The sequence below is a fragment of the Paralichthys olivaceus genome, chromosome 12 (assembly GCF_024713975.1).
Source record: "Paralichthys olivaceus isolate ysfri-2021 chromosome 12, ASM2471397v2, whole genome shotgun sequence".
Classification (NCBI taxonomy): domain Eukaryota; kingdom Metazoa; phylum Chordata; class Actinopteri; order Pleuronectiformes; family Paralichthyidae; genus Paralichthys; species Paralichthys olivaceus.
In genome coordinates, this window is record NC_091104.1 from 25,602,562 (window position 1) to 25,616,759 (window position 14,198).

General features: G+C 40.4%; 1 protein-coding gene across 1 annotated transcript in view; it reads left to right on the top strand.

Annotated features, from left to right (window-relative positions):
• LOC109627850 (transcription regulator protein BACH2-like) overlaps positions 1-14,198 on the top strand; it is a 42,673-nt gene that overhangs the window by 14,169 nt on the left and 14,306 nt on the right. The window contains exons 2-3 of the mRNA XM_020084671.2: positions 5,307-5,587; positions 9,106-10,521. Of these exons, the coding sequence (XP_019940230.2) occupies positions 5,321-5,587; positions 9,106-10,521 (1,683 nt within the window). The 5' untranslated portion in view covers positions 5,307-5,320. The remainder of the gene's footprint in view (positions 1-5,306; positions 5,588-9,105; positions 10,522-14,198) is intronic.

The window sequence follows — 14,198 nt, forward strand, 5'->3', positions numbered from 1 at the left end:
TGCCTCACCCTCGTCACACCTTAACCTTAATTTATTAGCTATAACCACAACATTTCACACACAAAAGCTAGAAGTTAAAAAAATGCTGTCATTTAACAGAATCAGAATGATGCAATATCATTGTTCTTGTCTGGAGGGCACGCATGAAAGCAGTTAAATGTCTTAGTACATTTTTCCAGAACATCTAAGGAGGGAAAGTACTCCTCACGTTTACAAATGGAAGCAGATTAGAGCTGCGAGTGCTCTGAATCAGTGTTGAATGGCCCACATGCAGTCTGCAGTGCTCTTGTGTGTGCGTGTGCATGTGTGTGCACTTACAGGATAAAAGGTGAAGTTATTGATGGAGCGGTCGAAGGCATGAGATACAAAGTACCTAGGTCAGCTATTCAGCTTCTATAGATTGTAACTCAATCGCTGGATAACCACACACACACAGAATGCATACATTGTCCTTACCCCTTCCTGCTCATACTAATACATGTTTCCTTCCTCAGTAAACAGTGTGCCATCTCCTAGCATTCTACTTACTACTTATAATCCCTCCCTCCTAAACCAGGCCACTTGCCCTTCACACATATCTACAATGGTCCTCTGACATATGGTTAGGGCAGCTTATACATTCTCAGGGATGAATAGGTTTCATTTGCAACAATTCCACTTGACAATGGCAAGATGAGTTATGCAGACTTGAAGGAGGCTTAAACTTGAGCAAACACTGTTGGCAGTGACCTCAGAGGTCATTTGTCAGGATCTCAATAACCACAGTGTAAGTGAGAGCTTCCCCAGAGCTGCCTTCTCAACAAAGGCTCATTGTTGAAAAGGAGATGCTGATGTCATAGAGGTGTATTTCCGGAGCTCAGGAAGTCCAGAGGGAGGGCCTGGGTAATCTAGCCAGGACTAAGCACTATCTTTAGCTGTATAAATTGAGTAAATGTCTTCCTGGGATAAAGTTTCTTGTGTTTGAACTGTTGACGTGAAAAATTAAGCCATTGGCAGATTTGGAAAATAAGGCACTGGTGAATAGATGAACAGAATATTAAAGCCACACTAAAGCCATTTTCAGACCTCTGAGTTAAATCCGAAGAATTGGCTACGGAGTTTAATCAGAGTTTTCTTTGGAGCAGCTGGGTGCAGCTGGCAGAGACAGGAAGTGACTTATTAACGCCACTGAAGAGATCATGTGATTTTCAAAAAAACACTCAAATCTATCACTAATAGCTTTTGTCTCCTGGGATTGGCTCCACCTGCCTCCGATGACCCTCAAAAGAGAAGCGATACAGAAAATAGGTTCTCTGTTATTTTACAGTCATTCAAACTCAACACTTCCTGCAGAAATTTCTTATGAATTATCATCCAGTTTCTTAATTGGCTTACTCCACACCCCTCTCTCATATGTTCATAATGTGAAAATGCACATGATTTGATCAATTACATTGACATTAGCTTCTATGAAAAGAACTGATTTGCAGAAGAAAAACTCTGGGAGTGGTGAACATTAGTGTTATTATGCTGATTAAATCATTATTGGAAGTGGAAATGGGCTCTACTCAGAATACCCCACAGACACCATCAGATGAAAATAAGACATATTCAGGGCAGGGGAGATGGCAGGAAAGGGTGGAGGAAAGTAGGGCATCACAATACATCAACATACTGTACACAGTGACTTTACCCACAGACACATGCACATATAAAGATGCACAGAGTAGAATCACAGAGAGGAATTGGTGAATTATTAGTGTCTGTTAATAAATATCTGTGTGAGTAGGAGCAGCTCTGTGGGAAGATCCCAACCTGGCCTTGTAAAATAATTCCTTCCATTTGTTTCTGCTCTGCCTGCTGTGTGTGTGTGTGTGTGTGTGTGTGTGTGTGTGTGTGTTTGAAAGAGAGAGAGAGAACATGCCTGTGTTCACCTTTGCTCATCTCTGGCTGTCTCAGGGGTTTGGATGGCCTTCATTGATGGATCTGCTGGGTTGAATGTAGGCTACTAGAGGGAAATTGCTGAGTGGTTGCATATTAGGAAATACTTGCAGAGCCACTTGGGCAGGAGGAACCTCCTGCTGCTCTGCTCCACTGAGGTTTAGCCTGTAAGGGACTTTGACATCCAGCAAATGTCCTGCACACAGCTGTGTGTCTTTGTTTCACTCCTTTCAAAATAAATGCACATGCTGGTTAGAAGGAGGTTTTTATGAGAGTGGCAACACTACCACTTTTGTCCACAGAGGCACCAAAATCAACTAAAATGAAAAGTTCCTTGTAGAGACTTTAAGTAATTTTACCCAAAGTATAATTCAAATGTAGGCTGATGTGTGCTGCATAATGTATTTTCCGTTTAAAGGTTCAGTGTGTAGAATTTAGTAACATCTAGTGGTGAAGTTTCATGGTGCAGCTGAATACTCCTCATCTCACCATCTCCTTCCAAACATGAGCGAGAACCTGAGGCAGCCTTCAGTTGTCATAAAAACCTAAAAGGTGTTCAGTTGGCCCAGCTTGGACTAATGTAAAAACATGGCAGCCTCCGTACAGAGGACCCTCTCCCTGTGTAAATAAAAGTATTTAAATATAAATGGCCCATTCAAGGGTAAAGAAAACAACAATTCTTACAATTTAGATGAAACACACTAGAGAAAACATCACTAGGATTGATTTATATTCAATTTCTGCCAACAGATCCCTTTCACCTAAATCCTACACACTGGACCTTTAAGTAAAGTAAAGCCAGTGGCAATCAGGAGTCAGCACATTCAGAAACCTTTATTTCTGGTGTTCCTTATAAAGTTCATCTCTTCACTTCTTACCTGGTTATTTTAGCCCAGTTACACTCTGTGTCTCTCCTCTCCTTACTTCTCTAGTCATTTTACTATAAATGTTTCGACAGTTTGAGGATTACGGTTATCAGTGGGCTGCCTGTCAGCTTGGTCTGCTCCTTTTACATCCCCTCACACATATTAACACACAGCCCAGACAAGATGATGAAACCACTGGCAATGCCTTGTTTACCAAAGCCCCTCATACTCGCTCTGAACACTTTACCCAGCGTGGAGGGAAAAAAAGGCAAAACATGGAGTAACACGGCTTTATATGTCAGAACCTGCTAATTCAAAGTGAGGGATGTGGAAATATGTAAAGTGAGGAACGTTTATGCAATTTCTCCAAATTTTTAGAAATTAGTTAGTTAGTCTTGGTGTTTTACTCTCCCACCTCTGTCTCCATTGCTTCTTACCTCAAAATAAAACTCACTTTGGCCACAGTCAGCGCTGAGTACAGTAAGGTACTGTACAGTACAGTGATAGTAAATTTATCTCAGCCATTTATAGTAGAAATACATTAGATGACTTGACACAAAGAGCGATGTTAGTGAATGCATTTCCTCCTTTTGTTTTCACTCTCAGCAGGCAGCCGCTCAGAAGATATGAGCATAACGGTGCACTGGGCAAAGGGCTGTCGTGAACAATTTGCAAGCATCATAAAAACAGGAGAGAATGGTCTGAGCCTGAAGTGTTCCTGAGGGGAAGCTGGAGATGATGTAAAATGCTAAGATGATGATTGGCCCGTGGGCCACTGGAAGAAAAGACAGAACACTACTTCAGCAAGCCCCCAGTTCTGGTCTCTGCCTATTCAAAAGCCATGAATCAGCAGAAAGCAGCCCCCTCTCTGCCTACTGACAAATACACACACACACACACACACACACACACAGCACACACACACACACACACACACACACACACACACACACACACACACACACACACACACACACACACACACACACACACAGCCTATGCCTGATGAGACAGACAGACTGCATGCTCAGCTGTCTGTGTCAGGGCTTTATGTACTGCAGCATTGAAATGAAACACAATGAAACGCCTCTGGATAGATTTGCCTGGAATCAGTGTGCAGGCTTCTTTATATTCATCTAATACATATTCTTTAATATCTAATAACACACATAAATGTGCTGTATACACAGGTATATGCACTTGTTTACTCTTATAATAAACATTTCACAATTCACTATACGATAACCCTGTAGGGAATAGTTAAATACCCTTTTGTGTCCTTGTGCTGTTCAGATGTCTGAGACTGTCAGAGAGGCATTGACACAAAAAGAAAACTGGCAAGGCTTTTATTTTCTGAAGGACTCAGCAGTGTGAGGACAGACATGTAAAGCTTATTACTGTTGTAGTACTATACTGTGACAAAGAGACTAAGATGCAGAAACACACTGGAGGCAGGGTTGAGAGTAAAAAGGCAAGGTCTTTACTGATGTCCCAAAGGGTCATACAGAGGTGGTCTATCCAAAACAAAGACTGTATATATATATATATATATATAACAGACGTAACTCTGGAAAGTCCGGAAGGTTAAGCCAATGCCTTAAACCTGTATTCTCTCATATGACCAGCAGTGTGACTCTACTGGTTGCCAAAATAAGTCTGTACCTATAGGGTCAACAAGAAAAGAACCCTATTTCTCACTGATTTATTATGTCAGTAAACATTTTCATACAGGATTGAACACCATGATGTTCATTTAGTAAATTATGGTCCTATTTAGAGTGAAATAGATGAGAAAATATGGTACCCATTGGGACATGTATGCTGTATGATTGATAGCTAGTACCGCAGGTCACAGGTGTAGGTGGGTGTGCCATTTCCTCAAGCTCTCAGTCGGGCTCATCCCCTCTCTTCTCCAAATATGGTTACTTCTGGTCTCAAAAAGCCAAGATGATGGGGGGTGTTATGGTTTTCATCATCTGTAACCTCACAGCAAGGTTGGAATCCCAGCTTGACTCGGGCCAAGGCTTGAAAAAAGCTGTTCACAAACCTACTGTGACATCAGCCATCACCAAAGGGTTACCACTTGGTCCAGGTTTTTTTTATATTGATTTCACACAATAACAAGTAACTCAATAGATGCCAATACATTTTCTGGTGCACTTCTAAAGGATTACTTGACTTATAGTCTTACATCTGTAGTGCAGAGTGTGGCTCAGAAGCGGCTTGGTATTGCAGTTGGGCTTGATCTAGTTTTTCATAAGTAATTTCATTGCAATTTAGCAAGTACTTGGAGTGGTATTTTGTGCTTGTCCGAAGTGGTAGACAGCTGGATGGACGTTCAGACAGATATTCTCTGTTACTATTCCTATGTAATTGTCTTTAGATATAATTGACTACAACCTAAACAAACTCCTTGTATAATCTCTTCTGAAATTGAAAACATTATCCTACACAATGTAAATGTACCCATTTAGCAAGCTAACACTGTATCATTACCTTCTTTCTCTCTTCTTTGCACAGTCCTCGAGGAAGTGATGTTGGCAGGCGAAGACCAGGACAGTGAGGCGGCATCGCCCATGTATGTGTATGAATCCAACGTCCACTGTGCCAATGTGCTGTTGAGCCTGGAGGAGCAGCGGCGGCAGGGCATCCTTTGCGATGTGACCATACTGGTGGAGGGCAGGGAGGTTCGCGCACACAAGGCAGTTCTTGCAGCAAGTAGCCGGTACTTCCTCCAAGTCTTTCTAGGGCACAACACATCACCACGCGAAGCAGAGCCCATTATTGACCTGCCAGACAAGGTAAGAGGCCACAACAAGAAGAACACAGTAAAAAGACTTTTACAGGGAGTGCCTGAGGTTGTAAGATTTACATGTTAAAGGGGAACACTGGGGAAATTAGCCTGCTAAAGTCTTAAGGGTTGCAGCAACATATAACAGAAAGCCTGTCTTATAAAAGTTTGTAAGATGTGGGCATTCTAGAGGGCTGTCTGCCAAACTGTGCTTTACTCATTATTGGTAATTGTTAGAAAATTGGACAATAAGCTTCCCTAATTATTAAGGTTTTTAAATGTTTGTTTGTGGTTGATTTCCTTTCTTTTTTTTTTTACTTCTCATGCTATGTTATTATCTAACATAAATAGATTTTTGTATAGCTCACCTGGTAGAGCTGACGCCCCAACGAGGCAGTGCCTCAACCCTCAGTGGCCTGGGTTCTGCCCCCCTTTCACAGCTTGTTCTCCTTCCTATCAACTCAAAAATCCCCAAAAATATACAGTATATATATATTTTTTTAATTGATCGTGAGTTTAAGTGAATTCATTGTTCAGAAACATACCCTTGTAAAATCTACTTCAACCAGACATGCATACATTTTCATTTCATCTGAGAACAACCATGATAAATTATACCTGTTACAAAATGCAGCCAACTCAGACAGATGCAAAAAAAAAAAAACAGGCCAGCAACACAAGCAGATGCTCCACCAATTAACCAGCTGCTGCAATGGAACAATAGAACATGGCATCACATGATCAGAGCTGATAGAACCTTCTTTGAACTATGGTCTTGGACAAAACATTTTTTACATGGACTTTACTCATCTGAATTGGACTCACCCCAGACCCAGTTATTCTGTACTTAATACTTCAGACCCAGGTTGACTCCAGTCCAGAGTATGGTCTCAATTCTTGGAAATCAAGTGGACCTTTATTGTCTGTACAGGCTATGATTGTGGGGAGATACAAATGCAAATGAGCAGGACACTACATGCGTGGAGAAGTCTTGACCTTTCTTGAATAAATGAGATTAAAAGAGAAGTGAGGGCTCATGGATTGAAACAGCAGGGTTGACATAAATTGATCTGTTTATAAAAACCTTATGGGCATGAATATTAATGCCATTGTCTTGATAGTTGCTGCAGCTTACATTCACCACTGGGGCTGCCCAGGGAAGAGCTTCTGATCCTTGTGGCTGGCATTACCTTATTATGTCCCAGATCTGTCATATTGATTAATGTGTCTCTGTGACTCTACTTTATACACTAATAACTCAAGCTGGCCCGTACCACTTGACAAATCAAACTACAACCCTTAGTGATTTTTCCACATCCCTCCTGCTGTTCGCTCACTCTAACTCTAACTGGTACAGTTCTGGAGCTTATAATAGCTCACAGCTGAAATCGGGGTGAAATGTAGAATTTTCAAAACAGAACAACATAGTGTTTTATTCTGGGTTCATGTTAAATAGAACATTTCAGTTTACAGGTAATTGTATTCCACAGGTGATGAGATGCTACAGACGCCTTTAACTTTTTCAGTGTTGATCATTTTGAATTGCTCTGATTCTGATATTTCCATTCAATAATGATAATTATTATTATAATTATTATTATAATTATTATGTATATTATACATTTAAGCCTAACTTGCCTTTATACTGATAAACATTTCAGGATGAGATAATAAATATTCTGTCAAATGCTCAAGACTATGACATATGAATAAACACAAACATATTTTCCACTTCCGTGAATTTGTCTACCACAACGGAGAATTATATAGGTATGACATATCTGAGATTTTTGTGGTTTAGAGTTGCATCTTAAACATGATGACACAGTTAGGCTTTTGAGAGGAAATATCATTGAAAAAATCAGTGTTACTTTTGTCCGATATTATTTTTGACGCAGTTCTCCCCTACGAATTCTTCACTCATGTTTGGTGCACGTTGCTAGAAATTGGAGCATATTCGTTGCTTCAAGTCAGTTTGCTATTGGTTTAATTTTATTAACCTCACCCCAATAACTGACAGAAATGTTATAGGTTTTAGGCAAGAGGCCAAAGCACTAAATACAAATGAAATAAAATAAAATAAAATAAAATAACATCATTTCTGAATAAAATAAAAGCACTAAATAAAAATAAAACAAATATGTATTTCTTCACACAAAATTAATGAGGTTCCCTTATTAGTTGTCTTATAACCCATCAAAATACAATATTTTTCCAATGTATTTCCACTGGTGTACTGCCATTTGCTGTTCAACAAAGTACATTAATTTGCTTAGTAGTGGAAATAATAATGACTGTCATGGCTGGTTGTGATTCTATGAATGCTCAGGGTCATGCAGCGTACATTTCATTTGCATGGCCCTTTTTTATCTGGACTATACTGATGGAGTTCCTTACTAATCCCATTTGTTATGGAATAAATTATGTACTTGTTAACATAAATCTGGTCAATCCCCATTGGTTCAAATTCTAGTGATGATCCTAAAAAAAGGAAATCCAGAATATTTTCAATAGATGGAATGGTGCTGTCAGAAAAAGTGAGTGTCTGGTTCAAATAAACGTTTCAAGATGACACAGAATATACAGTATATTATGCTGTTACAGTGGTATTGTGCTTTTTTAACCTTACAAATGCTGAAGAGTAAGTAGATCTTTAACTAGATTTTTAATGATTAATCATATTCAGGGATTTTTATACTCTCTCCTCCAGTGTCCTTCTAGATTTCATTAATTGTTTCCTTCCATTTGCTTCGATGTGGTGCCTCTGCTTTCAAAATGTTTGTTATAAGCTAAAGTGCTTTTATTCTTAATATTCTCATGTTAAAATGTACTCTCATCAGTTTGCTGAAAGAGCTGCTGGGGCGTTCCACCAAGTAATAATTGCTTGTGTCCCAAAAGGAGTTTGCACAGAAAAATTAATATTCACCGATTATTCCCATGTCTCTGCCACACCATCTCTCCCTCTGCTGCTTCTCATAGTAAGATTGGTAAAACTATCGACTGAGCTTCTCCTGGCTTCTCTCATATAAAGACATGTTTCTGCAAAGAAAACAGCAGCTGCTACAGGTTAACATCCACACTAATGTAAAAACACATACAATTTTGTATTCATATACGTACACACAAAGCAATAAAGAGTAAACATACATATAAACACTCACATAAATAACAGCCAGGGTGACCCTTTGTGAAGAAGAGGAAAGGAACAAGCAAAGGGGTCCAATTAAGAAGAAAAGATATCATACAAAAGAATGAATAAACTAGGAATGTGCCTAAATGTTTGTAAAATTCGGTTTCATCCATATACAGCTCACCACCTCTTTCTTAAAACCCCAGTCTGAATTGTTTCCCCATATGTAGTAAGGTCATGGTGTTGTACACTCAAGATTCCAAAAGCAATATTGTTCTTTTTTTACAATGGTCTCCCTACACAATGTAAACTTTAATAATACTGCTAATATTGACTTGCAATTATGGCCATTTTTATCTCACACTTAATAGAAATTTGATCTCTCCTTTCCTCTACAGGTGACAGCGAAGGGTTTTGCTCCACTCCTCCAATTTGCCTACACAGCCAAGCTGGTTTTAAGTCGAGAGAACATCCATGAGGTCATCCTGTGCGCTGACTTCCTGGGTGTTCATAATTTGGAGGACTCTTGTTTTCGGTTTCTTCAAGAGCAGCTACAGAATGACAGCCAACATACGAGCAATGGCAAGGTGAAATATGATGATAACTTCACGGCCAAGGACACAGTGATTTCTGAGCCATTATCTTTGGATGATTCTGCAGACACGAAGCCCCACGTAGCAATCACCGTGCCACTTCCCACTGACCTTCCTCAGTGTCCTCAGTACAGAAAATATCACCACCAGATCTGTGACAACAAGCTCAATGGAGAAAACCACCATGGCAATGATGATATCATTTTTCCACATCATACCTCAGTCAGCCCTGTAAGGTCACTGCTTGCAGACAGCAGTGCTGCTTCACAAACGCTACTTACACCCTCAAGAATCAAAGAGGAACCCTTTGTGTTTGAGGAAGAAGATGAAAGCAATGGTTGCAACCCAGAGTTGTGTTCTGAGGAAGTACTGGAGATGGAGCTAGAGGTAGAGGGGGTTCCAGTGGCAGCTGAGCATTCGCCGAGCCAAGGCTCACCCTCTTCCTGTCTACGCTCCTACCTCCAGAGAGGTGGCCTGGATCTCAGTGGTGTGCCCAGTGCCACCATCCAGCAGCTACTGAACAACAGACTGTCCCTCAACCACTTTGGAGAACTGGTTAAACACAGGCAGAGGGATAAGAGGGAATCTCAAGCGGACCTCAAGACAGGCATTGCAGATGTGCTACCAGCAGTGCTGACTGGCATTGGTGAGAACATGGACAGGCCAGTTTCCAAAGCCTCCTCCTCTAAACATGAGGGGGAGCTAGATAGACGCAGTGTCATTTTCTCCTCGGCAGCTGGCGAGCGACAAGTGTTGGCCCATTCCTACATGGATGAGAAGTTCAGAGAAAAAGTGTCAACCCTGATGCAGGTAGAGCCTCTTTCATCTGGACGGTATAGCTTCAGCACCAGCTGCCCGGTTCCCATCAAGACTTCAGCCCACTCTCCTCCTCCCTTTGAGGCTCAAACACAGACCCCCAGCTCCCGTTCCTCATTCTCTTACCCAGAGGACGCAGGTAGTAGTAGCTCGTCTTCCAGCCTGCCCCAGTTTGACTTTTCCTCATCCCCCCACTCAGGCTCCATCTCTGGACAGTCACACTGCCTGGCTGGGGTGGTGGACCAGAGGAACACCCACAGTGGAGAGGTGGACTTCTCTCAGGGTTGTGCAAAGATCAAAAGTGCACAGGAATTTGGTGCCAGTGGTGGCAACTCCAGTGATGAATCAGGATCTTTTTCAGAGGGAGACAGTGAAAGTGGCACCTCCAGGATCTCTGGTCCCGAGGTTAGTATGGTCTTCTATACTTTCTTGACCACGATTTTGTTTTTGTTAGTATCAAGGTAAATGTAGCTACTCCTAAGACTGACCTTGTCTTGACACTGACACCGCTTTGACAGCTCTGTTAATGTGAGACTTTTGCTGAACGCCACTAACTGCAAGTCTCAATGGGACCACTAGATTTTCATGAGTTAGTTGCTTTAAAGATATCCTCATTAGTAGCAAACTTACTGAGAATCAGTGGAATGGATTTACAAACAGAAAACTTGTCTTCTGGTTATGACTGTGAAACCAGAACACAAACGTCATAAACATGTTCATCTTTAAGCTGCTTTGAAATTTGTAAAAGCAGAAACTGCTCGTAGTTCCTCAGCATCAGTTTTCATGATGCAGATTTGCCAAAATAATAGGCTCAAAAACCAGGACATCACAGTTAATTCACTGACTCCATGACAACAGTATACACTGTACTTCTCATCACCCAAAAACATAATGGAAACTCTACTAGAATCTACATTTATGGTTTCAAGATCATGCATTCTACCAACTTCGGTTTGTTAATTTCCTCTATCGCCACTATAGTCTGGCACTTGGTTTTAAGCTTAACAACTTATGCATTACCATAGAATTTCCAATTCAATCAAATCAATGAAATTTGATTTGTATAGCCCATATTCAGAAATCACAATTTCTGAATATAGGCTTTAAAAAGGTGTGATTGAAAACAACAGTATAATAATACTTAATGCAATAATTTGTCTTATGATAAAACACTTGTGACTTAACATTTATTTTATGCTATATTTTAGCATTCTAACATGCAAAACTAAGGCTTTGAAAATAGTATAACAATATACCTGGATAATATCAGCACGTAAACATTTTCATTATGAACATTGTACATGCACTGTAATGGTAATATTTAGCTCAAAGCCCTACTGGAGTTGTTAGCATGGATGTTAGTTTAAACATGTACTAAGCAAGTTATTTATGTGGTTTTTAGAATTTAGTTTCCCATTGAAACACTCACTCCCCTTCTCACTGCTTATAAATGGTGACATTAAAGTATTGATCACGACCAAGCGATAACCGGACCCCATTTTTCAAGCTAAGCATTAGAATCACATGTTCCTGTAAAAGTATTCTGGATGAGTGGGTTTTTTTTCTCTCTCAAGTAGATTGTAGGTGTAATTTACAGCTGAGACTATTCTTAGACAAATTTTCTCTAAGGAGAAATTACGCAAACACTTCCAACATGTAGTCCTTAAAAGAGCAGTATGGTTGCCATGGTAATACCTAAGCACGTGTAGACATTTGAGATTAATTTCCTGCTGGAGCTCTCACTCTGTCTTTCTCTCTCTCTCTCTCTCACACAGTACACACACACACACACACACACACACACACACACACACACACACACTGATGAGATATTAAGTTATATATTAATTAGTGGTTGTGGTCTATGTCCAGTGGATGAGTCAGTAATGATGAGAAGTTATTGTATTGTCAGGTGTTCAGTTAATTTATCTACAGATATTTCAGTTGTAATGTAATGTAATGTAGACATGTAATGTAATTACTGTTCTCCTAACAATTATAAATGAATCCAATAACTGTCTGAAGAAATTGTACAGACACCAGTGTATTAAGATGACATGCTCTTTCTTCTTACAGAAAAGGAAAATGAGCTGTTTTCACAGAATGCACAATTTAACTTTGTCCGGTTCTCGCAGCTCTTTAGCAGTAACAGGGCTCCGCCACAAATTCTCCTACTGAATGAGGTTTCAGCCTCTTAGCTTTTAGCTCGCTCACCACAAAACTTGTGAAAGGTGCTTGTTGGCCAGCAAAGTCCACTGAAGTGGGTTAGCTTTATCCAGGAGAATGACTTAGTTCATGCGGTTTTTATGTCTTTGTGTTTGTTAGTTTAGTTTTAGGTTAATTTAAGTTCCTTTATGCAACCACCATGACTATGAGGTGTGGGGTATGTGATGGGTTCCAGTCACTGTTCAAAAGGAATGTGATTACAATCATGTCATTTAAACGCTCTGTTTGTATATATGCTACGGATGGGATTGGAGTTAAGTGTCTAAAGAACATATAAAGCCCAAAGTTCATAATTTCCACACAAGCTTGCTCAAAAAAATATTTACAAAATATGGGGTATGGAGAGTAGATGTATCAGTAATGAGTGGCATATATGTGTGACTGCAAAATGGATGTGTGTGGTGTGGTAAGCAGCCAAAAGTTCCAACCAACCAAACCTGGAAGTGAGGAGCCTAAGAGAGATAGGCAATGGTTGTGCAGGAAATCACCCACTCACTCACTATTCCCTACCTCAATTCAATTCAATTTTATTTGTATAGCGCCAAATCATAATATACATTATCTCAAGGCACTTTACATAGAAGGTCAGGACCTTAAAATCTTAATAATATAGAGAAACCCAACAGTTCCCACAATGAGCAGCACTTTGGCGACTGTGGAGGAAAAACTCCCTCATTAACAGAGAGAAACCTCGAGCAGAACCAGACTCAATGTGGGCGGTCATCTGCCTCGACCGGTTGGGGTGAGCAAAGAAAAAGGTGAGGAGAGGAGAGATGGGTGGAAAAGAGGGGAGACAAGAGAATGAGATAGTGGGGAGGGGGAGGAAGGGGGGAGAGAGAGGCGAGAGAGACTGCGAGAGAGACAGAGAAAAGGGGAGAAGTGCTCAGTGCATGATGGGAGTTCCCCCAGCAGTCTAGACCTATAGCAGCATAACTAAGAGATGGTTCAGGACTCACCTGATCCAGAACTAACTATAGACTTTATCAAAACGTTTTAAGTTTAACTTTAAATGCAGAGATGGTGTCTGCCTCCTGAACCCAGAGTGGGAGCTGGTTCCACAGGAGAGGAGCCTGGTAGCTGAATGCTCTACCTCCTGTTCTACTCTTACTGACTTAGAACCACAAATAGATCACTTTGGTCACAAAACACAGGCTTTGTGACCAAAGTGATCTATTTGGATAGTACGGTGTTATCAGCTCTTTGATATATGAAGGGGCTTGATTGTTGAGGGCTTTATATGTGAGGAGCAGGATCTTGAATTCTATTCTGAATTTTACAGGGAGCCAATGTAGAGAAGCTAAGACAGGAGTAATATGATCTCTCCTTCTAATTTTGCGCAGGTGAAAGAAAACTGTCCGAGAGACTTGTTTTATATAGATAGATAGATAGATAGATAGATAGAGTACTTTATTCATCCCCGGAGGGAAATTAAGTTGTCATAGCAGCTTGTGTATCGGAACACAACAAAACACAATGCAATAGAACAAAACAAAACATTGAGGTAAAAAAAAGAACAAAAACAGAAACACAAGATGAATAGGCAGACAAGTAGTGCAGTGGTCAAATGAAATGTCCTGGTCGAAGATAACTCCAAGGTTCCTCACAGTGGAGCTGGAAGCCAAACTAACACCATCCAAGGTGACTAACTGGTCAGACAATGTTTCTCTGAGATGTTTAGGGCCAATTTCAACAACCTCAGTTTTGTCTGAATTTAGAAGTAAGCTGTTTTGGGTCACCCAGGCCTTGATGTTCTTGAGACATTCCTGAAGTTGAACTAAGTGATTAGATTCATAATGCTTCATAGAAATGTACAGCTGGGTGTTGTCTGCATAACAATGGAAGTGTATGTGGTGCTT